This window comes from Rattus rattus, chromosome 8 (assembly GCF_011064425.1).
Source record: "Rattus rattus isolate New Zealand chromosome 8, Rrattus_CSIRO_v1, whole genome shotgun sequence".
Lineage (NCBI taxonomy): Eukaryota > Metazoa > Chordata > Mammalia > Rodentia > Muridae > Rattus > Rattus rattus.
The window spans coordinates 51451260-51478823 of NC_046161.1; the positions used below are offsets into that span (position 1 = coordinate 51451260).

The window sequence follows — 27564 nt, forward strand, 5'->3', positions numbered from 1 at the left end:
GCATCGGAGGAGTAAGTGGATGGAAGGAAGGTTTGGGGATGTAACTCAGAGCTACAGCGCTGTCTATCATTGGTGAGGCCCCGGGTTCTATCCACAGCATCTCTGGAGAAAAAGAAAGTGGATGGAAACAGAACGCATAACCTTCGCTTTCTATTGGGATGGACAAGGGCGGAGCGGACCTCTGTGACGTTCAGGGCCACGCCCCCACAGAGGGCGCTACGCCTGCGCCAGAACGGCTGCCTTGCTCCCGGAAGTGGAGGGTTTACACTGAGTGCCGCTGGGTCTGAGTGACCGAAGGCAGTAGCGTTCGCGGAGATCGCCCGCTGGCCCTCGATCACCATGTCGGCCTTCGACACTAACCCCTTCGCGGACCCAGTGGATGTAAACCCCTTCCAGGTAGAACCCCCCACTCTCAGATTTCTTTAGGGCCAGGGGCTGGGGCCTGGGCCTCTTTCGCCAGAGCCGGGAGACGTGGCGTAGGAGGGACGGATCACCTGTCCAATAGGAGAGCGGTATCTAAAGGCTGGCCTATCATAGTTTGTATGGAGGCGGGACTTTGCAACAGGTGGAACTGTGGCAAGGGGGCGGGGCACTGCAAAGAAGTGGGCTCTTAGAGCACTCTGGGTTGTAGGCCATCCGACCACCAGCTTCTGCTGGAGTAAAAGACCAGGCACGCTTTTATCCTGGGGAGGTGTCTTAGAGTCAGAAAGGGAAGCAAAATGTAGCTGTGACATTTCTACAGTCTTGGGGAATCTATCTGCATTGAGTCATCTTAGGAGAAAGGCTCGCTGAAACATAATGAGGAAGTAGAAGTCTAGTGGGGTGGAGAATTGTGGAGATAACCCAACACCCTAGCATCAACAGCAGAGCAAAGCAAGCATCTAAAGTACAGGAGAGTGTCTAGTGTTTATCAAGAAAAGAAGGCTGAGAGAGGTAGGAAGAGAGCCCAAGCCAGAAAATGGCTTGGTAAAAATTATACTTGTTGGCTAAGGGCTTTGTTTGGAGTGAGTTTGGGCCACACAGACTTTCAGAGGAGGGAGGTGAAGGAGCTTGGAGCACAAGGTACACGGGTCTGACAAATCTGCATGAGTGGTTACTGGCTTGACCTTTGGAACTTTGAAGAATTCAACAGTCTTCGGACTTAAGCCAAAACCTTCAGGTGGAGAACACAGGGATGTCCTGTTGTCTCTGCTGAAGAGCTGGAACTCCGGCTAGTGCCAAGGCGCTTTGTACTTCTCCTTTCATGTCTGCTGGAAACCAGTTTGAAGGACAAGTGCTTGTGATGACTGGGGATTTATGAGCCCAGCTGTTCCTCTTATTAGTTTTGTCACCAAGCACACGAACTCGTTCTGCTGGTACTTTATTTTGGTCATCTCCAACTTCGGAGTTTCCTGCAGGTGTTGGGGAAGTCCTCTGAGTTTTTCCAATGCGGGTCCTTCCAAGGGTGGGAGCAAAGCAGAGGCGCTTTGAACCAGATGGCTATACACTCAGGGAGTAGTGTATAACCGTTTAGTGTTTGGAAGTTTCCCAGTGGTTGAACCACAGCTTTGCACATTGTAGGCAAATCCTCTACCACTGTGCAGAGGGGAAACACTGAGCTGCATACCCGGTCCTTGGTTTATTTATAACAGGTCCTCTTCACATAACACAGACTGGCCCTGAACTCCCTCTCTGTCATTCGCTGGTCTTGAACTTGGGGTCTTTCCTCTACCTCCAAGTGCAGCTCTAACTAGCTTGAGCCACCACACCCAGCCAGGCTGAGAGTGGAAATTTTATGCTTCTCTCCCAAGGTGACCTAGCTGATAGGAACCCTCAGGCAGATTTTGATAGTTCATTCCTTGTTACACTGGGGAATTCAGAATATATTCTTGTAGCTTAATGCTTCTTGACAGAGCCTTTGCAGGGACCTTGTCTCTTATGTAAGGCAAACATTTGCCTCTTATCAGTTGAGTGAGGAGAAGACTATTTGCATTTTTCATGTTACTGTCTTCTGCTAACTCTTTTGATTTAGTGCTGGATTGTTCTATAATACCAGGGGTTCGCTTATGTTTAGCAAGAATCCAGTAGTCTCTGGGAGTGCGTGGTACACAGAGGTGTTCCTTTGTCCAGTTTTATTCTGTCAGAAAAATAAATGGTTTGCTGCTCTCAGGGTCAGCCAAGCTGTCCAACTTCGTAGCAGATCTTCTCCAGGGTTAGCAGTGGGGAGGATTTTCCCTGCCCTGTATGAGGGGTAGCTCCTTGAAAGTCTTAAAGTACATCTCTGGCCTCGGAAATGATTGGGCAAAGTGTGAGAGTAACTTTAGAAGTAACAAAGTAATTTCTGCTTTGCATTCAAGTAAGGCAGTTTGTCCAGGCAGTCTCAGGATATGGCAGCACAGGAAGCAACTTTTGGCTTGCAAACCGGCAACATCTGGAGGGGGAATCCTGTGGGAAGAAGAGGGCTGGGCTGATGGTGATACACTCCTCCTCATGCTGGAGTGACTATTCATCCTTGGCAGGAAGCTACGTGAGGAGAAGCAGCCATGCATCTGATGCCTGGAGCTCCTCTGGTCAAAGTTGCCCTCCTTTCCCTTAGGATAGTGTGAGCTGCTTCCCCCTTGCCAGGGCTGGGGCATTGGGAGGGTGTAGTCCCAATGACTAGGTGTGAGTCCAGCTTCATTTACTCAGGGTGTTGGCTCAGAGCTCGGGAGAGAGGAGGTGGGGAGGTGACAGACTCAAATTGTCACACCTAGTCAGTCGGGAAAACAGCTTTTTTTCCCTTTTCCTTTTCTGTCATATCGTATAATGGCGGGATGCAAAATATACTTACTATTTGGAGTCTGTGGCTGACAGGGACTGTGAATGTTCTTAGAAATCTATCCTAGCATCTTCGGTTCAGCCTTACGAAAGGCAAGACTCCAGTGAGACTGGGACACGCTAGAGCCAACAGAAGCATGCCAGAATTAGCCTCACACAGGAATTTAGGCCTGGGCGTCATTGCTGGGATGATGCTGTTTTAAAGATTCTCAAGTCTCATACGTTGTGTTAAACTGTCCTGGGGTTATTTTAGGTCAGCTAAGGAAAGGCTGTGGTATTGGCACACTTGACATCTTTTCCTTTTTTTCTTCTTTCTTTTTTTTGTTTTGAGACACAGTCTCACTGGCCTGCCTGGGTCATGAGGTAGTCCTCTTGCCTCTGGCTCCTGAGTGTTGGGATACCCTGCCATCGTCGTAGCCTTTCCTCCTTGAAATGAGAGTGCTGGGAGTGGTCAGCATCCTCTGCGCTTTTGAACTTTTAAGAATGTTTTATGTTTATTTACCTAACATGTTCATGCTGTGTGGCCTGATAGAGGTCAGAGGACAGCTTGCAGGAGTCAGTCCTTTGCTTCCAATATGAGTCTCAGGGATCGAACTCAGACAGTTAGGCGTAGTGAGCCATCTTGTCCTGAGAGCCATCTCATCATCCCTTAGTATGAAGGGGTGGACTAGGACAGATTTCATTTTTTGTTTTGTTTTGTTGTTGCTGAGGATTGAACCCAGTGTCTTGAGCGTGCTACACAAGTACTCTACCTTGGGGCAGTCCCTTATAGATGTGTGTGTGTGTGTGTGTGTGTGTGTGTGTGTGTATCGTGTGTGTGTGTATCGCTGTGTGTGTGTATCGCTGTGTGTGTAGCCCAGGCTAGCCTGGAACTCACATAGATCTACCTGCTTCTCTCTCCCAAGTGCTGGGATTAGAGGTATTTGACACCACACTTAACCCCTTTTGTTTTGAGATGGGATCTCTCTGTGTAACCCTGGCTGTCCTGATTCACTGTGTAGACCAGGCAGGCCTTAAACTCTGAGATCTGCCTGCCTCTGCTTCCCCAGTGCTGGGACTAAAGGTGGGCACTACCATTCCTGGCCTCAATATACGGTTTTTAAGGCATTACATTTAGGCAGTATATATATATATATATATATATATATATATATATATATATATATATTTTTTTTTTTTTTTTTTTTCGGAGCTAGGGACCGAACCCAGGGCCTTGCGCTTGCTAGGCAAGCACTCTACCACTGAGCTAAATCCCCAACCCTAGGCAGTATATTTTGAACTTTCTAAGGTACTCTGTTCTATGGTCAAGTGGGTTTGAGAAATTTTCCCCTACCACATTTTTCAAGAAGATTGACAGGGCTTGCCAGTTTGGGTAAAGGCCCGAGACACTCTACAATGAAGACATTTGACCAAGCATTTCTCAAAGTTGCTCAACCAAGGAACCTGTTTCTGCTGACACTCAAAAAAGCGAGTGAAACTCTCATTCGTCTTTGAAGTTGATTTCCTTACCCAAGTTATTTTTTCTGTGTGTGTTCATGTGTATGCAGGTGTGTAGAGGTCAGAGAACTTTTTTTTTTTAACTGCCACTCCTCAGGCCCCCTTCACTTTTTTTTTTTTTTGAGATTGTCTCTTACTGGTCTAGAACTTTTGGGTGCCGGTAAGCTCAGGAATCTACCTGTCTTGGGACTGCCCAGTGCTGGGATTACAAATATGTCTGGCTTAAGTGTAATTATTTAATGTGTGTATGTATACATGTATGTCACATACATGCTGGTGGCCAGGGGAAGAGGGCGCAGGAGAAGGAGGCATTAGATCCCCTGGAGCTAGAGTTACATATAGGTAGTTGTGAGCCATCTGATGTGGGTGCTAGAAACTGGAAGGGTAGCATGTACTCTTAACCACTCTGGCCCCTACTTCTGGCTTTTTGTTTTGTTTTAAAATGTGAGTCCTAGTCAGGCATGTGGTAACGTGCCTTTAATCCTAGAATTATAGATGCAAAGGCAAGCAGTCTCTGTGAGTTTGGAACCAGCCTGGGCTACATAGTGAGTGTCAGAGCAGCCAGGGATAGTCAGTAAGATCCTCTCTCAAAAAGTTTTAAAAAAGGGAGTTCTGGTGTCCAGCTCAGGTTCTCACACCTGCAAAGACAGCCATTTCCTGATAACTGTCTCCCAGCCCTTTATCCAGGTTTGTTATGATACCCCCATTCCCCCTGCCCCCACCCGCCCCCAGTGCAGTCCATGGACCCCTGCCCTGTGAATAAGTATAGTTGAGGTTATTAGAAAGTGCCCTTCTAAGAAAGAGCTCTGAGTGGAAGGTGAAGTCTCCAGAGAGTGGCAGAGGCTTACCAAACTCCTAGGAGGAAGCAGGAAGCTTCAAGCCAAGCCTTAGCGCTTTCACAACCCCCATGTGCACACTCTGGTTCCTCTGTTAATTGTGGCACATCTGCTCCTCACCCTCTGGACGTCTGGGTCCCTTGGTTGGAATGATTCCAGGCTGTCTGCTCACAGATGTTTCTCACGAGTCTTGTCAAGTGATGCAGAGGTGAAAAACTAAAGAGAGGTGGCACTGTACTGTCCTTTTCTTTTTTTCTCCTAGCAGCCCACTAAAAATCAGACCACCCAAGCAAATGCCAGGGCTGCTTTCCTCCGAGCATTCTGCCAGATTACAGCAGAGCAGGCTGGGTCTCGTGAGGGGGTGTGGAAGGGGTGCTGGCGCTGAACAGAGGAAGTCTTTCAGAACCTGGACTTGCCAAGTCTCACAGTCTTGCTTTCACACGTTGCTTCCTTGCAGTTTAAAGATAATCTCAGTGCCGTGGCTGATTCCCCGGGATGCAGAACATTTCTCTCCTGTGGGAGAAGATGACAGTGGCAGCAAGGTGCAAACAGTAACCTGAGGTTCCCTCCATAGACACTAAGACCTGTGCCCCTTCCCAGAAAGGGTTGCGTCCAGCATGACTGAGAGTTGGGAATTCTCAGAACCACAAATAGACCCTTCGAGTTAGAGCATCATGTATCCCCAGGCTCCGCTCTAATTTGCTATGTAACCGAGTCTGTCCTTGAACTCCTAATTTTTCTGCCTCCATTTCCAGAGTGCTGGAATGTGTGTTCCACCACATCCAGTTAAGGACCTAGAACTTATTGTAGGACAGGAGCACTGTCTTAAGAAATTTGAACGTGGATCTGGAGCCATGGCTCAGTGGTGTAAGAGCACTGGCTGTTCTTCCAGACAACCTTGGTTTGATTCCTTGCACCCACAGTCTGTGACTCAAAACTGTAACTCCAGTTCCAGGGAATCCAGCACCCTGTTCTGGCCTCCAAAGGGATCAGGCATGCACATGGTGCACAGACACAGAGGCAAAATACCTGTACACGTAAAATCTTCAAAAAATTTAAGGGGAAAAAAAGAAAATTGAAAATGGCAAAAGTCTCACCGCTTAATGCCAGCTTCCCAGATGGAGGTGGCCCTGCCTTTATGCCTAGCACCTGGAAACAGGCGGGAGATAGAACTTGGCTAGATGTCTAGATGAACTTGGACTCTACACTTCTGTTAAATTTTCTTTGGAGTCACTATGCATAGGATTAGCCATTGTGCAGAGGATGCTAATATTTAACCAGGATACTCACTTAGGGAAGAGTCCTATGCACAGTGCAAGGTGAGCTTTGGGCCATTGGGCACCTCCTAGATTGGTTCACACCTTTCTTCGTGCCAGAAGCCCTGCTTTGCACCTGCTGGTCCGGAGAGAAGGTGAATGAGCGTGTGGTCTGAGGTTGGCAGAGCTGAACGCTAATACCTGTTGATAAGGACAGCCGAGGGCAGAGAGGTTGTGAGGGATCTCAGAAGCAGCAGAGCCCTGTGCCAGAAAGAGGCTGGGGCAGAAGGCAGAAAGACTGGCAGGTGAGGGATTCGGGGTGAACAGCAAGAACCAAAAGTCACTTCTTTAAGAAGTCACCTCTGTATTCCATCTGTCGCCCAGAGGCCTCTTCAGTCTTAGATCCTGTACTCTGTCTCTGATGACTAGAGTTTAGAGATCTCTGGAGCATGAGAGAAAAATAACAGGGCAAGCAAGCTGTAACTTTGGCAGCCACCAGCAAGAGGGACAAGGAGACGAGGAAGACAGCCACGCCTTTTCAGTTAAGCTGACTTGCTCATCAGTGGAGGTCAGCAAGCAGCTGTGTGGTAAACGAGAGTTGGAGAAAGCCCAAAGTGGGCTTCACGTGTGAAGACAGGGGCACCTCCATCTGTGCAGCTGTCTGGAGTTGGCATTAAGCTGTGAGATGACATGCTTAGGTTTTGGCCAGTATTTGAAAGAGAGATAGAAAAGAAGAAAAAGAATATTAGGATATTTTTAGTAGGGCTCAGAAAAGTGGGCAGATTAACAGCTTCATGGCCAAGGCTCCATAGCAACCGTTGTTTGTTTGTTTTGAGGCAGGATCTCACTATGTAGCCCTGGCTGTCCTGGAACTCACTGTGTAGACCAGGCTATCCTAGAACTTACAGAAATTCACCTGCCTGCCCCCCAAGTGCTAATGCATGTGCCACCATGCCTGGCTTTTTTTGTTTATTTATTTTTTTCCATAAGACAGTGTCTCACTTAGACCAGGTTAGCCTGGAACTCAACTTGGAGCTAAAGATACACTTGAGCTCCTGATGCTTCTGTCTCCGCCTCTGGAGTACTGAGATTGTGGGCAACACAACCACACCCGGTATCTCTCAACCACACCCGCACCTGTCCTCTCTGAGCCTGTGGAGTCATTGCTGTTGGGGTGACACACACCTTCAGGATGTCTCTGCCTGGTACCTTGACTTACCTCAGGCTGTTCCTATTTCCTGTCTCTTCCACTTAGGCCTCCACTTCAGTGGCCTCAGAATAGCATCCTCACCCAGTCCTCAGCTCACTCTGGGCTCTGGCAAATGTCTCCAGCAGCTCGAATCCACACCTTCCTAGACATGCCAGCCAGATACACTACACAGACACCTCCCATGGGGTCCAGAATCTACAGAGATCCTCTCCCTTCCCACGCAGCCTGAAAAACCAGTCTCCTGGCTGGGGCCTTTCCATTTTTAACCAAAATTAGATATCTTGTTTATTTATTTAGTTGTTTGAGTTTTTTTTTTTTTGACATCTCTACCGCTGAGCTAAATCCCCACTTTGCCTTTCCATTTTCTCTAGAGTCCCTAAGTCCCTAACTCCTCCACGCCAAGCTGCTGTCTTTTAATTTATCCCTGTTACTCAGGTCAGCAGTCATGACCAGACACGCCATTCCTGCACATGCATGTTCTTCATGAGAACCAGAATGGTCACGGTGTGCCCTGCTCAAACTCCTGTGGCTTTTTCCTCCTGCCACTGAGGTCAAGTCCCAACTGCTCCAGTCTGGCCCTGCACTCAGGCTGGTTCCTGGTGCTTCTGGCTCATCTCTTTATACCCTCACCGCTAAGTCTCCTTGACCTTCTTCTAGCTGGGTGTGGTGGCATAAGCTTATAATTCAGCATATGATTGGTAGAGGCAAGAGAGTCGGGGATCAGGGTCATCCGAGAGAGAGAGAGAGAGAGAGAGAGAGAGAGAGAGAGAGAGAGAGAGAGAGAGAGAGGAAAAAGAGAAGACACCATGACCAAGGCAACTCTTAGGACGTTGAATTGGGGCTGGCTTACAGGTTCAGAGGTTCAATCCATTATCATCAAGGCAGGAAGCATGGCAGCATCCAGGCAGACGTGGCACTGGAGGAGCTGAGAGTTCTACATCTTGTTCCGAAGGCAAACAGAAGACTGACTCCCAGGCATCTAGGAGGAGGGTTTCAAAGCCCACCCTCACAGTGACACACCTCCTCCAACAAGGCTACACCTCCAAATAGTGCCACTCCCTGGGCCAGCCATATTCAAACCACCACAAATGTAAAACTGGAAACTAAGCCGGACAGATAGACGGACGTGGTGGTGCACATTTGTTTATCTCAGCAGTCAAGAGGCAGAGGCAGTCAAATCCTGTGATTTGGAGGCAAGCAGGGCTACACAATGAGGCCCTGTCTCTAAAACAGAAAACTAAGCAAAATACCCAAGTGCACCCTTCTCATTTGCTGAACACAGCATGTTCTTTTTAGGGGTTAGGTGGTCTGATGCCAGTTAAGGAACGCCTGTCTTGAGGCTCCAAGCTCCTGTGTGACACTGTGCCTTTACTATGACCTGGGCTCAGTGTTGATTGGGTTTGATGCTCTGCACTGTTCTCAGGGGCAAGAACAAGGCTGCTTCTTGGTCCCCACTCAGCATTTTGTGGATTGGTTTGTGTAAGGAATGGATAGGAGGAAATAGGAGAAAGGGATTGGTACAAACTGAAGCTAGACCGTGTCCACAGGAGGGGTTCTAGGGCCCAAAAGGCCTGAAGCTGGGAACAGGACCAAGAAGTTCCTGTCACCTCTCTAGAGCACTCAGCATCACTGCCTGTCGGTCGCAGGGAGGAGATCCAGAGTATGCTTTGCCCTCAGATAGGTTCTTTTTTTTTTTTTTTTTTTTTTTTTTTTTTTTTTTTTTTTCAGAGCTGGGGACAGAACCCAGGGCCTTGTGCTTGCTAGGCAAGCGCTCTACCACTGAGCTAAATCCCCAGCCCCTCTCAGATAGGTTCTCAAGTGTCTGCTTCCCCCATCCCCCTTTGAGATGGGGGCTCACTATGTGATCTTAGCTGGCCTAGAACTTACTGTGTGGCTGCTGGGATTACAGGTATATGCCATCCTGCTCAGTTTATGCCGTGCCAACAATCAAACCAAGGGTTCTGTGCTTGCTAAACAAGCATTTTACCAAAATGAGCTACATCCCTAATTTTTTTCTTCAACACATCCTTCCTCTAACCCTTGTGTTTTTAGGTAAAAGTGACATCATACGAAATTTGGAAGATGGAAAAGCTCACCCGTTCCTCCCATGGTCTTGCTTCATTTTTTTGATGAGTTCTTCTGCCATCCTTTTTCATGTGATTACTTTTGACAAAACTAACTTGGCACTTGTAGAATGAGACCCTTTTTTTATGACTGCAGGAATTTTTGTTTTGTTTTGTTGTTTTGTTTTGAGACAGAGCCGTAGCTTTGTAGCCTAAGCTGGCTTTAGAGTCACTACGTATATAGTCTGGGGTAGTTTATAGGGTTCTGCCAGCCTCATGGGTGCTGGGACTACAGGTGTGTATTACCATGCCAGATCCAAGGTGATTAATGTGCTTGTTTGTAGCCTGGACTCAGTCTCACACTAGGAGTTCAGGTATAACATGAGAAAGCAGGGAAGGCTCAGGCCCAATCAGGAATTGTGAAACACAGGACAAGAGATTTCCCTCCAAACTAGTAAAAGGTGCCCTTGCAGGCCCCTGGCCAGCCATGCTTTCTCCCAGGGCTCTCACACCTACCTACATAGAAATGTTTCTCCTACCTGCTGTTGGCTTTTGCTGCCCTGGTCCTTTGCTTACCTTCCTGCCTTCTGGGAACCCCACTACTCTAGTTTTATTTCTCTTGTTGTGATAAAATATGCCAACAAAGAGCAACCTAGGGGAGGATGGGGTTTATTCCAGCTTATAAATCCACATTATAGCCCAACATTATGGAGAAGTTAACACAGGAACTTAAAACCGCTAGGTATCACATCTGCAGATAAAAGCAAAGAGAAACTAATTGTGCTTGCTTGTTTGCATGTACTCGGCTTGATTTCTCTACTCTTATACAGTTCAGGATCCCTCTGCCTACCTAAGGGGGTGCTGCCCACAGTGGCTTCCCATATCAATTAACTTAAGATAACCTTCCCATAGACAAACCCACAAACCAACTCAAGTAGATAATATCTAATTGAGATTCTCTTCCCAGATGATTATAAGGTTGAAACAAATGTACAGTTAAAGCTAAGCACCCCCCACCTCTCTCCCAGCCCCTGAGGTATCTATCTCCCTTCCCTCACTCACACTGTACCCCACCCTGGCACACCGTTGGCATTTTTCTCAACTACTAGTCCACCAGACCATGAACTCTTAGGAGGGAAAGAGCTGTGTCCTACTTCTCTAAACATGTCCTTTCCCCGTAACTGTTCACGAAATGAAAGGACCAACTTTGGGAGCTTTTCCTCCCCCTCTTACGCATTCAGTAGACGGTGTTGTTGCTCCAGCCTGAGCAGCAGAAGAGGTTTTAGATTACTTCCTTGTAGGTGAAACATAGACCTCACCGTCCTTCTGAATAACTGCTTGACCCACTTCAGAGCCAACGGCGCTCTGTGAAGAGGGGAAGTCGATACTGTTACCATTTTTGTGACGTGGACAGAAAGCTCATGGTCCTCACTGGGCTCATCAGTGTGATCCGTCCGTGAAAGACCGCGTGTGTCTTACAGGCTCCAGCTCTTCTAAGTTTAGTAAGGAAGCCCTTGCTCGAGCCTTTTGGGAATAGGAGTCATTCACTTCAGCCACATAGTGATGGCTCACCTTCTGTTTGTCCCGCAGCCTTGCAGTCTCGGGCTTACTGTCCTGTCCCTAGAGTCAGACCTGCTCTTGAGATTTTCTTCTTTTTGTTATGTGCAACTGTGTTTGCCTGTGTGTATGCCTATGTAGTGTGTGTGTGTGTGTGTGTGTGTGTGTGTGTGTGTGTGTGTGTCCTGAGGATGTCAGAGGGCATCGAATCTCCTGGAACTGGAGTTACAGATGGTTCTGAATCACCGTGTGGGTCCTCAGGAAGAGCATCAAGTACACCATCTCTCCAGCCCCTGTTCCAGAGATCTTGAATAGTTACCATTCCTACACCGAGCTTAGACTTCCCCATCTATGTCAGGGGTACTGGTCTCTAACATGGCCATGGTAAAGGTTAAATGAGGAAATTTGTGGTCACCTTTCTTGGCAGAGCCATAAAACACAAGCTGACCAGAGTCTATTTTACAGAGTGGAATATTCCCTCCCTCCCCCCCTCCGTCCTTTCTTCCTTCATTCCTTTTCTTACTTTTATGTGTGTTCCTGCATGTGTGGAGGTTGAAGGACTTCATTCTTTCCTTCCACTATGTAGGTTTCAAGGATCAAGCTGAGGCTTGGTGACAAGCTCCTCAGCGACTGAGCCATCTCGTCAGCCCATTGGTACATCACAGACACAAAGGAGAGCTCAGTCACCACTGAAAATGCATGGTTGCATATACCTGTCTCTGGAGAGGCCAAGCAGGAGGTTTGAGTTCACAACCAGACTGGAAAACAATACTGAGTTCTAGAATAACCTGAGCTACACAGAAGGGCTCTTGTCTAGGGGTGGGGATGGGTAGATAGTGGATTCTTGTGATATGGAGTTTCTCAAAAATAAATAAATAAAAAGAAAAAAATTAAAGCAAGTTCAGAAAGGCTGATAGAACCTGCTGGTGATAAGACACACTGGTTAAGTTTGGGTGATTAGAATTGACAGTAATGTCAATATGTGCTGAACCTGACACATAGTAGGTACTCAAAAAATGTCACCTTCCCTTGGTCCTCCCTCCCTCCCTGTCCTCACCTAGTCCCAGCCTCTCTTAAGGCTGCCTACAGCTTCTAGGTAGAGTCCAGGTTTCCTTGCAGGAAGGACCCACATGTCACAGTGTTTATCTCATCTGGTCCCAGACAAGGCGCCTCTGAGTTCTTAGGCCGCTGTTGCTCTGCATGCCTCCTGTCATGGGGCAGTGCATTAGGACAAAGAACACAAGTGTGGCGTGTTTACACTCAAGCCTTTCCTGTGAGGATGCTCGCTCTGTTTTAGGCCCCTCACCAAACCCCAACGAGCCTGAAGGGTGGGCCAGGCCCAGATGCCCCAACTGCAGAGCACACACCAAGTAGGAATAGGCCACTTAGGATGAGCCTGGCCAGGGCTCCAGGTCCCCACTCTGCAGACATAGAAAAGAAGGGGAGCAGAGATGTATTTATTTCATATATGTGAGTACACTGTAGCTGTCTTCAGACACACCAGAAGAGGGCATCAGATTCCATTACAGATGGTTGTGAGCTACCATGTGGGTCCTGGGAATTGAACTTAGGATCTCTGGAAGAGCAGTCAGTGCTCTTAACTGCCAAGCCATCTCTCCAGCCCGTCACCTGATTGTTATTGTCATAGAAATGGCATCTTGCCTTGAGCTTTAAGCTGCCAAGGTGCCAGCTCCTGAAACTGCTACTTGAGCTGTCTCTTGGGTCCCATGCCCTGTGGTGACAGACTAGTAGCCAGTTCCTTGGCTGGTGGGTCTGATTTCAGTGACTTGGGCTTGCTTCCACTGGCAGGTATCTGCTGCCTTTGAAAGCAGGCAGGTCCTGAGCCAGAGCCCCTCAGAGGCCAGCTGGTTCTGAGAGAAGACTGTTAAGATCAATCCCCATGTCTTTGGGTGACCCCCAGAACCTCACTTTGTTACTTTCTCTGAGGTGCAGGAACCACCAAAGCAGAGGTGGATGTCCAGCAGTCAGGACACAGTCTGGTGGAGGAGGCTGGAAGCAGGTGCAGCATCCCTAAGAGGAGGCTGTCTAAAGTCCCAGTGAATTGCAGTTGGTGCTCCACTCTGGGTGTGGCCCTAGAGGCAGTCAGGCACAGTCTTCCCAGTGGGAAGATAGAACTGCTGTATAGGAAAGCCAGAGAACACATGGGGAACTGATACTTGGCTCTGCTAAGTTTCAGAATAGGAAGCCAGCTCCCACCTTCCAGTCTCAGATAAGTTACTTCATCATGACTAGTGTCTTTTCTACACCTGTGAACTGGGCAGTCTTTCCAATTTGAGGCTGACCTGAAGTATATGAAACTCTGTCAGGAAAAACAAAACAAAAAAATGCCCGTTTGGGAATGGACTGTAGAGACTCCAGTCAGGGGCAGTCTGGTCTGTCACAGCTGTTTCCCCAGAGTTCCTGCATGGCTCTATAGTATGACCTGAACCATGATCGGGAAGCGGGGAGGTTGCCTGCTATAGGACAGGCAGGATAAACTGCCCTTGCCACCAAAAAGGCTACTTAAGCAAAGAGGAGGGCGGGAACAGAGGGAAGGAAACACAAGACAAGCGGGTATTACGCTGATGACATCTGTTTCTTTTCTTTTCTTTTTTTTTCTTTTGAGACAAGACCTCATCATCTCATTTCATAGCCCAGCCTGGCCATGAATTCATATGTAAGCCGAGGCTAGCCTAGAACTCTTAGATCCTAATCCTTCTGCCTCAGCCTTCAGACTGCTGAGACTACACACAGAAGCTGCCACACTATGAGGGATTTTGTTTCATTCTCTCCCTCCCTCCTCTCTCAGGGTTTCTCTATGTAGTCCTCTGTCCTGGAACTCGCTTTATAGACCAGGCTACCCTGGAACTCAGAGATCCACCTGCCTCTGCCGCCCAAGTACAGGGATTAAAGGTGTGCACCACTATGCTAGGTTTAGAATTTCTTACTTAATTTTTTTAAGAAAGAAAGGAGGGGGACTGGAGAGATGGCTCAGTGGTTGAGAGCACTGACTGCTCTTCCAGACTTCCAGAAATCCTGAGTTCAATTCCCAGTGACCACATGCTGGCTCACAACCATCTGTAATGGGATCTGATGCCCTCTTCTGGTGTGTCCGAAGACAGTGGCAATATACTCATATACATAAACTAAGTAACTAATTTTTTTAAAAAAGGAAAGGGAACATTTTTCTGGCTTTTGAAAAATCTGAGACCTTCTCCCTCCTAGCAAGTGTGCCTGACTTAATCGTCTGTGTTGGCAGCCAGTAGCATGTTTCCATTCCAGAACCTTTAACTGTCCTCTAAAAAGCAAGAGGAATAAAATGCTTTCTGTAGACTAAGAAATAAAATGAGTTTGGGTGCTGAGATCAGTGGTTGAACCTTACAAATACAAGACCCTGAAAACAGAACAATAAAAAATAAATAGTACAGGAAAGTCTCTACCCCACCCATTTTACCCCTTCCACCCAAGTGGGGAAAAAAACCTACCCGGGTTAAACTCTGTGGCCCCCTCTGAATCTGGCACTGAGCAAGCCTGTGTTGTTTCCAGAGAAGGGGAAGGGATTCGGATGAAGAGACTTTGTTGCAGGGCAGACCAGAACCTGGGATACCTGGGACACTCAATTGCTTGCTAGTCCCTGATCAGGGCTGTTTTCTCTTGTCAGTATCTAATTCCTTCTTTTCTCCTTCCCAGGATCCTTCTGTGACCCAGCTGACCAGTGCTCCTCAGAGTGGCCTGGCTGAGTTCAATCCCTTCTCAGAGGTTAGTGACTATGTCCTTTCTGAGTCATGAAGTCTTCTGGGAGATGGTGACATGTATATTAGTGGGAGGTGCCAGGGTGTCTGGAACAAGGAACACAGTGGGGAAAGAAAGAGCAGCTCTGGTGAGTTATTGTCCTCAGAGGGACAGTCCTAAAGTAGACTTAGGGTAAGGCAAGAATGGAGACGTCTCCAAAGTGGCTGAAGTTCTGTGGGTTCTGAGAGGTGGGCCTCTCTCTTTCAGGGTGGTACAGGGCAATGCTGGGGAGCCTGGTACCTTGCGAGGCCAGTGGTATGGGTTAGAGGTCATGTTGCAGAGTCAGAATCCAGATCAGGTCTTCACCATGGGTTTACCACAAGTGGAAGCCACTCATTTCCTCCCTTTGCCCCGCTCAGACAAATGCAGCGACAACAGTTCCTGTCACACAACTTCCTGGGCCCTCCCAGCCAGCAGTTCTCCAGCCCTCAGTGGAGCCAGCACAGCCATCGCCCCAGGTACTGGTCAGGAGTCCTTTGGCCTCTCCTGTGCAAGTGGAAATCACCCAAGTCCATAGTTGAACCCTTTGGGTTGGGGGCAGGGAAAGGGCCTTCATCCCGAGGCTTCTTGTAAATTTCTTAGAGGCCACACCATAGCCCCATTCTTCCCATCAAACACCCCACACCCCACACCCCCACCCAGAAGTAAGCTCTGCTCACCAGGCTGGGACCCCTGGTGTCTTCAGAGAACACCTGTCCTGTCACATCACTCCAGGTCCTTCTTAGGACTCAGAATCTGTCTAATTTTTTGTTTGTGGTGCTGCAAATGAAGTCCAGGACCTTACAAATGCTCTGTCACCAAGCTACATCTTTTTTTTTTTTTTTTTTTTTTTTTTTTAATTTTTTTTTTTCGGAGCTGGGGACCGAACCCAGGGCCTTGCGCTTCCTAGGCAAGCACTCTACCACTGAGCCAAATCCCCAACCCCAAGCTACATCTTTTTAAACCTCATTTATTCCCACCTCCTATCCTATTTGCTAGTCCCTTCACTGAGTCTGGTGAACCTTGTCTGCTTGTGCCTAATGCTGACCTCTGTCACCCTCCCCACCCCAGGCTTCTCACTGCCTTGGTGAGCATGGCCCACAGTGGAGTTGTGTATTGCAGCTCCTGCTTAGACAGGCCAGCAAGTTTCTGCCTGCCCGATTCCTGGCAGCGGGTGAGCCCTCAGAGAGGCAGATGCTACTAGGAGGAGATAGTAGTCCCAGGGACAGCTACATGTGCAAGCTTCCGAAGGTAGGCCCAGTGTAGATGAGCAAGATGAGGGTGGGCTGGGCCCCTGGAGCCTGCCCAGGCTGGGTCCTAGAACCCTGCGAGGTGAGACACTCCTTATGTGTGGGGTAACTTTATGTTCAGCTGGGCTGACGGGATGCAGGGACCCTGCCTCTGTTCCACCAACAGCACAAGGAGACGAAGCTAGGACCAGTTCTAATCACAGTGTCTGAAGTTCACCTCCCAGGGAGGCAAACTTCACTCTTTGGAGAACTGCTTTGCTGAAATGTGTGCCTGTGTATACACACGCCTAGCTGTCATCTTGTGAGATGGCCACTCCTGCTCCCCCAGAGAGGACCGTAGTCTCATTCTTCAGGAGGAAGATGGGGCCAAACGGTGACAGCAGCCGTGGCAAAGGCCCTGAGCCCAGTTCTGCTCAGCCTCACCCCAGAGTCCCCCAACGGCCATTGGCAGGCTCTGTTCTTCTGCAGAGGCGATAAAGCTTGCCCTCTGCATGCCTCGAAGGGCTACACATCATAGACTATCCCCAGGGTATGGCCAGACATCGTTCAGGTGGGCCTGGGAGGCAGCTCCCCGGGCAGAGTGGGGAGGGAGGCTACTTTGGTGTGGATTGCTGAGGCTCTGGTGCCTGTGGCCTGCCTCACATCCTCCCTCTTTGCTTCCTGCCTGCAGCCTAGCGTTGTTTCCACTTTGCATACACATTTCAGGCTCTTCCCTTTAGCTTCAAGTCTCTGGGCTTCTGGCTTCAGCTTGAGCTCCTGTGCTTTTACTAAAGGACACTACACTTCAATGTAGCCTGGACTCCACTATGGGAGACTAGATGAACCATGGGAGATGGGGGAGGAAGTGGAGAGCCCTGGTAAGGACTAAGGGCTCAAAGGTGGTAGAAGGAGAGGGGGTAGTGGGTCACCTAGGCACTCCCATGGGATTCCTTAATGCCCAAGACACTTTATTGGGCAGGATTGCCTCAGACCACCTGCTAGCTCTTCCTGCCTGGGTGAGGTGCCTCTGCTGGCCTCCCTGGGCTCACATGATCCCTTTCTCATTGCTGGCTGTTCCCTGCTCCTGTTCTCTCCAGGCTGTTGCGGCTGCAGCCCAGGCAGGCCTGCTTCGGCAGCAGGAAGAGTTAGACAGGAAAGCTGCAGAGCTGGAACGCAAGGAGCGAGAGTTGCAGAACACTGCGGCGAATTTGCATGGTAACAGACTATCGGGGTCTAGCCTGCTCTACCTGGCACAAGGGGTACTCTTAATCACCTTCATGGGGGATCTTGCAATGCTTTTGATTTTAGAAACATGTTGGTTTGGGGAGCTCAGCTAGTGACAATATGTGTAATCCCAGCACACTGGAGGCAGAGGCAGAAGGATTACTCCACATTCCAGGCCAGCCACGGCTATAATATAGTATGACTACATCTGGGGAAAAAAAGGAAGGAAGGAAGGGTGCTGATTCTGGGGTAGAAAAAAGTAAGGCAGAAGTTAAAAGATCAGCAGAGTGGGCCTGACAGATATGAGTTATTTCTGCATTCCTTTCCAGCTCTGAAATTCTTCACATGTTGTTGCTAAAACTCCTTCCCAGAAGGAGACATAAATAAGGTCCCAGTGACAAACTGAGGTACAATTCCACCAAAGTTGACTCTGTAGAACCAATGAATTTACTGTTCCTTACAGAGCATGGGTGAGAGGTTACCTACAGGAGGGTGGGTGCTCCTCTCCAGACAGACAGGCTGTCCCTGGAAAGTCTTATCCAGCAGGGACTTCCCTATAGTGGCATACATGGAGCCTTCTTCCCTATACAGTCTGGCCTCTCCCCACGGCCATGTACAATTAAGGCAGAAGTGCATAGAACTTATGGTAGGGAGTGGCTTAGATGAAAGTCTCCTGCTCCACCCCACAAGCCAGCTGGGACAATAATTTTGCAAGAGGGTGCAGTTAAACTTCCCAAGATGGCGGTTGCTTGACTTTTACATGCTTATGATGACAACTTTGGTTGTCCTGCTTATGAGCTGGTCATTAATAAAAATACTTCTTTAAGCCAGTGTGCTAGCTCACACCTTTAATCCCAGCACTCAAGAGGCAGAAGCAGGTAGATTTCCGTGAGTTCAAGGCCAGCCTGGTCTACATTCAAGGATAGCCAGGGATACCTCACAGTCTTAAAAGGAACAAACACATCATTTGGGACACTTAGTCCCTCTATTACCTAGGATAGTTGGGCTTCATTATCTTGGAGCAAACTTGTGGGTATCTCTCTGGGTTCCTCTTGATCTCATTTTGTGTTCCTTGAAGCCCCCTGAAACTTCTGAACTCTACTTGTAGGGGCCACCTCCGCAAGCTCTGTTTTGCCTATAAACTGGGTGGGTGGTGCTTTTGTCCGTGCTGCTGATGAGGCCAACCCCTTTTTTACACAGTAAGAGAAAACAACTGGCCGCCACTCCCCTCATGGTGCCCTGTGAAACCCTGCTTCTATCAGGACTTCTCCACGGAGATCCCTGCTGACTACCAGCGGATATGCAAGATGCTTTACTATCTGTGGATGTGTGAGTTCCCGAGTGCACTGAGATCCCCTGGTTTGCTTCCGGGCTCTGCTCACTAGGGTCAAGACCTCTCACAGACTCCATCCTTCCCAGGGTTTGGCTAGCATGGGGAGGTTCTTTATGGCCAATCTAGGAACCTGCTCAAAAGGGCCAGCTCGACTGTTTTGAAAAGGAAGAGGGTCCAGCCAGAGACTTCTGTGTTCCTGTAGAGCTCACTGTCCTGAAAGGCTCAGCCTAGCTCCCCCCAGGCCTCTCGGTTCCTATTGGTGAGAGAAGACTGCAGCTCCATTGTGGGCCATTGAAAGTTATTTCATTTCCCAGGGATCAGCTCTGGGTCTGTACCTTACCATGCCTATTCCTGAAACCTCACACCTGTCTCCTTGTCACCTCCTAAGAAAGCTTGGTCCTTAGTGTGAGGTCCCAGAGAACCAGGATCTGGAAGCTAACCCTCCCTTGGGATAGACTGAAGTCCCTATTCTTTTTGCAGCCTCCTTCACAACGTGGCCTTTCTTAGGGAGTAGCTTACTCTGTGGGCAGCCAATCCTCAAGCCATTTTTCTTTTCTTGCCCCTTCCTAGTGCATTCAGTGACTCTGTTTCTAAACCTGCTTGCATGCCTGGCCTGGTTCACAAGTGACGCAGCTAATGGAACAGCCTTTGGCCTCTCCATCCTTTGGTTTCTGATTTTCACGCCCTGTGCCTTCCTTTGTTGGTACCGACCCATCTACAAGGCTTTCAGGTGAGTGGAGCTAGCACAGGGCTTGAGGGTCTGGCTGTCTTCCCAGGAATAGCTGATAGACCCACGTTCTGGGCCCGTCACAGTCCTAGCTCAGAATAGAGGGGGAGGGGACTACCTTCCTCTTCTCATTCAGTCAGAGCAGACAAATTAAGAGCTGTTTCCCTCAGCCAGGCCTGTGGGTGAAGTTTGCTAGAGGCCCGTCCATGGATGAACATGGGAATGAGAGAGGACGGGAGCCTTGCCTGCTGCTGCACTATTCCTGGGCAGGCTAGCTGGCAGGCAGGGATTCAGTTGCTGTGAAGAGGGAGTACCCTGCTGAGGCTGGAGGTATTGCCCTGTCAGGTACTGTCTGTGGCTCATCTTTATGACCTCAGGCATCTGTGTCAGTACGTAAGATTGCTCCCATGAGCATGAACAATGTACCTCTAAGACCCCCGGGGATTTGGAATTACACTTCATTCTTGATGCTTTTAGGGAAGAAAAGCCAGGAGTATCCAAGAAGGCAGATGCTGGACTCTGTATTGTGGTTCTCAAAGATGCATCCCTGCTCAAAGCCAGGGATGTAACTCAGTTGCTAGAGTGCTTGCCTAGCACACTCAATGCCTGGGTTCTATTAAGGCTCCACATAAAACTGAGTGTGGTACCACAGGACAGTCCTAGCACTTGGGAGATGCAGACAGGAGGGTCAGAAATTCAAGGTTGTACAGGGAATCAAGAGGCCAGCCTGGGCTGCATGAGACCCTTGTATGTAACTAAGAAAACAGCACAGTGGTAGTGAAGAGTCTTAACCAGTTTGCTACTCCACAGATATCTTTTCTCCCACCCAAGTTTACAGTGTGTGTGTGTGTGTGTGTGTGTGTGTGTGTGTGTGTGTGTGTGTGTGTGTGTGTGTGTAGAGGTCAGAAGAAGGTGTCAGATCCCTTGAGACTGGAATTAGAGACAGTTGTAACATCTACTGTGTGGATGTGGGAAGCCCACCAAGACCTCTGGAAGAGCAGCTCATGCTTTAAACTGCTGTGTGTGTGTGTGTGTGTGTGTGTGTGTGTGTGTGTGTGTGTGTGTGTGTGTGTGTGTGTGTGTGTGTGTCAGAAGAAAGGTGTCAGATCCCTTGAGACTGGAATTAGAGACAGTTGTAACATCTACTGTGTGGATGCCGGGAAGCCCACCCAAGACCTCTGGAAGAGCAGCTCATGCTTTAAACTGCTGAGCCATCAGCTTGTGTGCGGGGTTGGGGGTGGGGTGGGGGCACAGCACAGTGCACTTAAGTATGTCAAAGGGCAACTTTTGAGAGTTCCCTCCTTCCATCCTGTGGGTTCCAGGACTAAACATAGAGCATCGGGCTTGGTAGCACGTGACTTTTCCCTACTGAGCTGTCTCATTGGCCCCAAGCCCTCTTACAATTTACTTCTTTCTCTCTCCACAGGTCTGACAACTCTTTCAGCTTCTTCGTGTTCTTTTTTGTATTTTTTTGTCAAATAGGAATCTACTTCATCCAGTTGATTGGCTTGCCTAACTTGGGGACCAGGTAAGACCTGAGCTGAGGCTCACCTTCCCTGCCATTCCTTGGCTCCTAGAGAGCCTGTTTGGACCATGGCAGAGAAAGGGTGGTGGGTACACTGCCACCCTTGGGTTCTCTGTTGGTGATGAAACACTTCCTGCAACACACACATCCACTCAGCCCAGATAGGAAACCCAGGACAGACCAAAGCAGTGGTGCCATCAAAGTTCAGCTTGGTGAACCAGTGCTTTCTTTTGGGGTTACTTACAAGGATATGGGTGAGGGGTAACTTATAGAGCAGAAATAACTCAAAGACTGCTGTGTCACCAAATTCCACAACAGCATGGGTGACAGCTCACCAAGGTGGGTACTTGGAGCACACAGCACAGCCTGCAGGCAGCTCAGCAGGTTGGAGACTGTCCTTTCCAATGACGCTCTCCCAGGCAGCAGGTCTGGTGTCAGGAGTCTTCCTTGAAGGCCAGCTCGTCTGGGAGTGTTCTTTCAGCCTCCTTCATCGAGGCTTTTCTCTAAATCCCTTTCTCTAGCAGGAAGGGATTTAGTAAATCTGGTCAGTTTCAAGGACTTCCTGAAGCTATTTTGAATTGTTTACAGTAGGATAGAGTGTTTTAGTCTCCATGGAAACTCTATGCAACACCTCTTTCCTGGTCATTTCTTCTTTTGGGGATCCTAGGGGTCAGACTGAGAACCTGTACATGCTAGGAAATACTCTTGTCGCTGAGCCACAACCTGGTTTTCCATGATTTTACCGAAGTAGTTGTTTTTCTTGTTCTCTCCCTTCTACTGTGTGTAGATGAGAGTGTCTCACTCTGGCCTGGGACTTTCTATGTAGGCCAGAGTGACTTCTAATTTATAGTGATCCTCCTGCCTGCCTCCAGAGAACTGAGATCTCAGGCTTGAGCCACCTTGCCAGTTTGGGTTAGGTCTCTAGGGCAGTGTCTGGCTGTGTCTGTCTAGCAAGTTATTGCTTTTCTCTTGGAGAAGGCTCTGAGAGGCTGATGGATCCTTGGCCTTTGAAGACCCTAAGTTATACCTTATTTCTCTCAAACTCACTATGTAGCCCAAAAATGACCTTGAACTTCTTGTCACCCTGCCTCTGGGCTGTACCTGTTGTTTTATGTAGGCTTGGAATGGAATCCAAGGCCTCATGCGCGATAGGCAAGTACTCGATCAATGGGCTACATGCTCAGCTCCCATCGTACTCTTTCTCTCAGGGCCTTGTGACTGCAGAAGTGTTGTCTTCCTCCCTGGAGAGGTGTCTTGCTATTCTGGAGCATGTAGCTAGTTTGAGTTTCCTGGCTATCCCTGTCCTCAGCTCAGAATTAATTTCCAAAAGAATGGCTGATGGCTGGTGTTTTCCTTTCTATGCAAGTGCACAGGGAACATTGCAAAAAGGTCGCACTGGCATGGGGCTTGAGAGCAGGGAGGCACTATTTTAGTCCCTTCCTTACAGCAAGTTAGCAAGTCCAGAGTATGAGGAGAGGACCTGCCATCCGCACTGGCACTCTGCGCACACTGCTGTCCATTCTGCCATCCTCCTGCCTTATCCTGTGTTCTAATCCCGACCCTTTGAGTATATGGTCCAATTTTCATCATTACCTTATGCTAGATGTTGTTAGGAAAGCTAGCTTGACCAAGTGTGGGTGGCCCATGTCTGTAATCCCAGCACTTGGGAGATGAGGCAAGAAGATTGGAAGTGTAGGGTCAGCCTGGGATATGTAGTAAGTTCTGGGCCAGCCTGGAGAACACAGTCTCAAAGAACAAATCAGCTGAGCAGGGTGAGGCATGCATTTAATCCCAGCACTCAGGAGGGAGAGGTAGGTGGATCTTTTAGTTTGAGGCCAGCCTGGTCTATATATAAAGATCTAGGCCAGCTAGGGTTACATAGTGAGACCGTGGCTCAAAACAAACAAATGGGGTGTGTGGGGCATGCTACAATTAATATTCGCACTCTGGACTGAGAGTCAGATGTGAGGTCTGGTCCTCACCCTGCCTTCGCTGCCTTGTACTCAGTGAGCTCTGCTGGCTCCTGCCTGTTCTTGCTCCCATACACCTTCTGTGGCTGTTTTCTTTCCTCTTTCTATGTGTATGTGTCTGCCATTGTGTGCATGCATGCTCATGTGGGGTCATGTGTGTACACCTCTGTGGAAGCCAGAGGTGGTTCTTTACACACCATCCACCTTGTTTCTTGTTTTATTTTTAACTCTGTGTGTGTGTGTGTGTGTGTGTGTGTGTGAGAGAGAGAGAGAGAGAGAGAGAGAGAGAGAGAGAGAGAGAGAGAAAGAGAGGGGGGGCGGGGGGATCGGACTTGGCAGCACGCACTGCTGAACCATTTTGCACTTCTCCACTTTGTCTTTTCATACAGGGCCTCTCATTATCCTGGAGTCTGCTGAGAAGACTCACTAAACCAGCAAACTTCAGAGATCTGCTTGTCTCTGCCTCCCCAGTGCAGGCTGGGATGAGAAGCATAGGCTTTTTTTTTTTTTTTTCTCCAGAGCTGGGGATCGAACCCAGGGCCTTGCGGTTGCTAGGCAAGCGCTCTACCACTGAGCTAAATTCCCAGCCCCAGAAGCATAGGCTTTTTAAAATGTGGCTCTGAATTCAAGTTCCCATGCTTATTTATGCTGAAGAACTGAGCTCTCGTACACTTTTTTTAAAAAAAAAAACAAGGTTGCCCTTTAGCTGCTGATCTTCCTGCTTCTGCCCATGTGTGCATGCATGTTCATGTGTGGTCATGTGTGTACACTTCTGTGGAAGCCAGAGGTTGAGATTTGAGGTCTCAACCTCAAATTGCTAAGATCGCAGGTATAAGCCACAGCACCCAGCTTTAAGACACAAAAGGTTTTAAAATGATATCTTTACTTAGTGTATTTGTACATGCAAACAGGGACCCCATGTGAGAGCCAGCCCTCACCTTCCACCGTTTGGGTTCTGCAGATCAGATTCCAGCCTGGGGATCAAACTCAGGCTGTCAGGCACAGTGGCGACTCCTTTATCTGTGGAGGTGGAGCGAACTTTCCTGCCACTACAGTGGTCTTTGCTGCTTGTGCTTTTGGTGTCACACTTCAGAGTCATGAAAGTTACTTCCTGTTTTCTCCCGCCAGTTCATTTGTTTGTTTTTTGAGACAGAATCTGTCTATGGTCCTTGCTGTCCTGGTTATTATGTAGACCTGGCTGTCCTAGAACTTATATTCTCCTGCCTCTGCCTCTGAGCACTGGAACTAAAGGTGCATGCTACCATGCTTAGCCTTTCAAAGAGTTTTCTAGCTCTTACAGTGAAATCTTTGCCCAATTTTAAGTTAATTTTCATATATGATTCAAGTAGGGATGTCCTGGTACCATTTGTAAAGAGACTATCAGTTCCCCTTTAGAGTGTTAACAATTTTTTTTATTCTTTTTATTTATCGGGTTTGGGGGAACATGCACACCAAGACGTGTATGTAAAGGTCCGAGGGTACGGTCTTTTCTTCCACCACGTGAGTCCTGAGTATCTACTCTCGGTTAAGTTCCTTTAACCACTGAATCATCTCACTGTCCCCTTGGTTTTAGGACCCCCAAAATAGATTGGGAGTCCTGGAGAGATGGCTTGGTAGTTAAGAGGACTGGCTGCTGTGCCAGTGGACCCAGGTTCAATTCCCAGTACACCATGGCAGCTCATAACTGTCTGTAGCTCCAGTTGCAGGGGATCTCACACCCTCACACAGACACAACAACAATTCACAGAAAAAACTGAAAAAGAATTTCTTTTAGATTTATTTATGTATATATATGAGTACATTGTCGCTGTCTTCAGACACACCAGAAGAGGGCATCAGATCCCATTACAGATGGCTGTGAGCCACCATGTGGTTGCTGGGAATTGAACACAGGACCTCTGGAAGAGCAGTCAGTGCTCTTAACCGCTGAGCCATCTCTCCAATTCCTGAAAAATAATTTAAAAAATATGTACATCTGGACTCTGAAGCAAATGGCATTGCTCTTCCTGCTATTCCCACCATGCTTCGATTACTGTAACTTTAAGTTTTGACATCAGGTAGCACAAGAATAATCCCTTTATAGCTAAGGACACTGAGGCTCTGGGGGTGACATAACCACTAAGGCAGAGATTCTGATGGGGGAGGCTGAGGCTACAGGGTAGAGGCAACAGTCTGTCCAGTGCTCCTCCCCCCAGAGTCCTCTGTAAAAGCCAAGTCTTCCCTGTTCCCCCTTAGTCAGCAACAAACCCTGAGCCTTGGGCTGCTTCTGGCAAGGGAGTTGCCACATCTCCTTTCTGGACCTCACTGGGCCAGAAGATCCATGTGACCCCCACCTCTGAGACCTCAGGAGAGCTCATGTTGGACTAGTGTGGGCCTGTCAGCACTCACAGCCTGGTCTCTGAGGAATGTTATCAAAGCAGAAGGCTCCCTGTGCTGCTGGGAAATGTTCACGTGGTGGTCAGAACACGGCCATCTGGGAGAAGTGCTCCTCTTGGGGACTTCTGAGTTTCAATCTTACCTCACCTCTGGTTTCTCCTTTTATAGTGGTTGGCTCGCAGCCCTCTCTACAGTGAATAAGGGGCCCTTAGCTGTGACCATCATCATGATGGTAGTGGCTGGCTTCTTTACCCTCTGTGCTGGGCTCTCACTCTTCCTCCTGCAGCGGGTAAGTAGGGCAAAGCCAACATCGAACACAAGTAAAATGCCCATCTCTCCTGGGTACACATCTAAATATTCCTTGCTCCTGAAGCTCTTAGGGGCCCAACAGCTCGTCGAGGGCTCTGGGTGAGCAGCCAGGCAGGGTTGCAGTCCTCTCGGGTGCCACTATACCCTGATGGCTAGAATTGTTCTGTGCTCTTCTCACGCCAGCCTCCTTCCCTAGGTCCATGCCTTCTACCGCCGAACAGGAGCCAGCTTCCAGCAGGCTCAGGAAGAATTCTCCCAGGGCATCTTCAGCAGCAGAACCTTCCGCACTGCTGCCTCGTCTGCTGCCCGAGGAACCTTCCAGGGGAATTAGTCTTCCTGACTCTCCTTCCCTCAGCCCTGGCCTCTGTCACCTGCCTTCTGAGCTGCACTTTCCATGGGTGCCTTAGCAGTGGCTGTGCCCAGCACAGACCAGGCAGGGATTCGTCTTGTCCCTGCACTTTCCTCAGTAGTCAGCTTTCTCTTCTACAGGAGGGAAGGACAGGAAGGGACAAGGACTTTTTTTTTTTAACACATGGGAAAAGAAAAAAATAACAAAGCTGTCTTTCCTTTTCTAACGGTGGTTTGGTAGGATTTTGTCTGGAAGCAATGGGCCTGCTTTTCCTGAAAACAAATGGACTCATGGGTATGGGATCATGGGCCAGCCTGGGCTCACTGTACCAGGGATTTCCCACAGGCACCTTGCATTCCTCCCTCTATAGGCTTCATCTGTACTGGGGCCTCCACAGTCTCGCCTTTCATGTTTGGGCTTCATGAGCCTCCCCAGGGCTACACTCTAGGTGAACTGTGTACTGGGTGGGTGCACAGAAGTTTCCCAGATTATCTTCGGGGGTCTTCAGGTGTTCACGATAGTCACGACCCTGTGCCTGCTTCGACTCATGGTGTGACCGCACCTTGTGTCCTCGGGGCCTTCCCTAGCCCCTCTTCAGACTTCTGAATGTATAGTGAGTGGGGTTGGTTGGGACTTGGGGATGGGGAGGGACTGAGGACAAGTCAATCAAGTCCTGCCCAGCCTCTAGCAGTCTTCTGAGAGGGTAGGTGTCTGCTGACCTGTTTGTTGTGGCTTCTCTCCTCCCAAGGGACTCTGCCCCTCCGCCTTACCCAGGCCCCTGCCCATCTTCAGCAATACTCACCTCTTACAACTCTTAGGGTGGTTTGGAGGAAATCAGTCCTGAACTATGTCCTGCAGGCAGGACCGCTGAGCCTTCTTTCTGAGGGTTCTTCCCACACCCTCAGTGGAGTCTAGGTTCCTATCCACTCATCTTGGGGTGCTCCACAGGTGTCACTGCAGTGGCACTTAGGAAGCCACTGTGAGAACCTGGACCCTGTGTTGTGTGAGTGTTGTAAGCACTCGCCAAGCTGGCCAGCCTCCTGCCTCTGGGAACTGGGGCCCTCCTGAGGCTACCCTCATGCTGTCAGCCCATTTAGCCCTAGAGCCACCAAATGGTAATGACAGCCACGAGGGTTTTGTAAACTCTCTGGTATTATTTTCCTCCATGTACAAATGTATATGTCATGTCTCAATTTTTGTGCTTTAATAAAAAGATTTTCGGACAGCACTGGTCCTGATGTCTCTGGTGGACTTGGGAGGGCTATAGCCTACCAAAGTACAGGCTAAGGGCCTACTAAGATTGCTGAGGTGACAATTAAGATCGATCGTTGGTGGCTGAACTGTGATAGATGACAGGCCACTCAACTCTAGGGCAGAACCCTTTCCAAGAGTGAAAGGAAGAAAGGAGGGCCCTGGCTGTGGCAACTTGACCTCTTCCAAAGGCATTTAAATTTTTTTAGCCAGGCATGTTGGTGCATACCGTTTAGTTCCAGCACTCACTCGAGAGGCAGAGGCCATCAGATCTCTTGAGTTCGA

At 48.9% G+C, this 27564-nt stretch overlaps 1 protein-coding gene across 1 annotated transcript; it reads left to right on the forward strand.

Annotated features, from left to right (window-relative positions):
- Positions 1-213: 213 nt before the first annotated feature.
- Positions 214-27256, forward strand: Scamp2 (secretory carrier membrane protein 2). The gene is made up of 9 exons (XM_032911360.1): positions 214-396; positions 14906-14974; positions 15367-15465; positions 17313-17430; positions 18640-18768; positions 19343-19502; positions 20926-21027; positions 25539-25659; positions 25876-27256. Exons 1-9 carry the CDS (start codon positions 340-342, stop codon positions 26008-26010), a joined length of 990 nt encoding a protein of 329 aa, XP_032767251.1. The 5' UTR covers positions 214-339; the 3' UTR covers positions 26011-27256.
- The last annotated feature ends 308 nt before the right edge of the window (positions 27257-27564 follow it).

Coding starts and splice junctions, on each gene's coding strand:
- Scamp2 (XM_032911360.1), top strand. CDS start 340: ATGTCGGCCTTCGACACTAACCCCTTCGCGGACCCAGTGGATGTAAAC. Junction 15,466..17,312: donor CAGCACAGCCATCGCCCCAG/GTACTGGTCAGG, acceptor TGTTCTCTCCAG/GCTGTTGCGGCTGCAGCCCA. Junction 25,660..25,875: donor CACTCTTCCTCCTGCAGCGG/GTAAGTAGGGCA, acceptor CTCCTTCCCTAG/GTCCATGCCTTCTACCGCCG.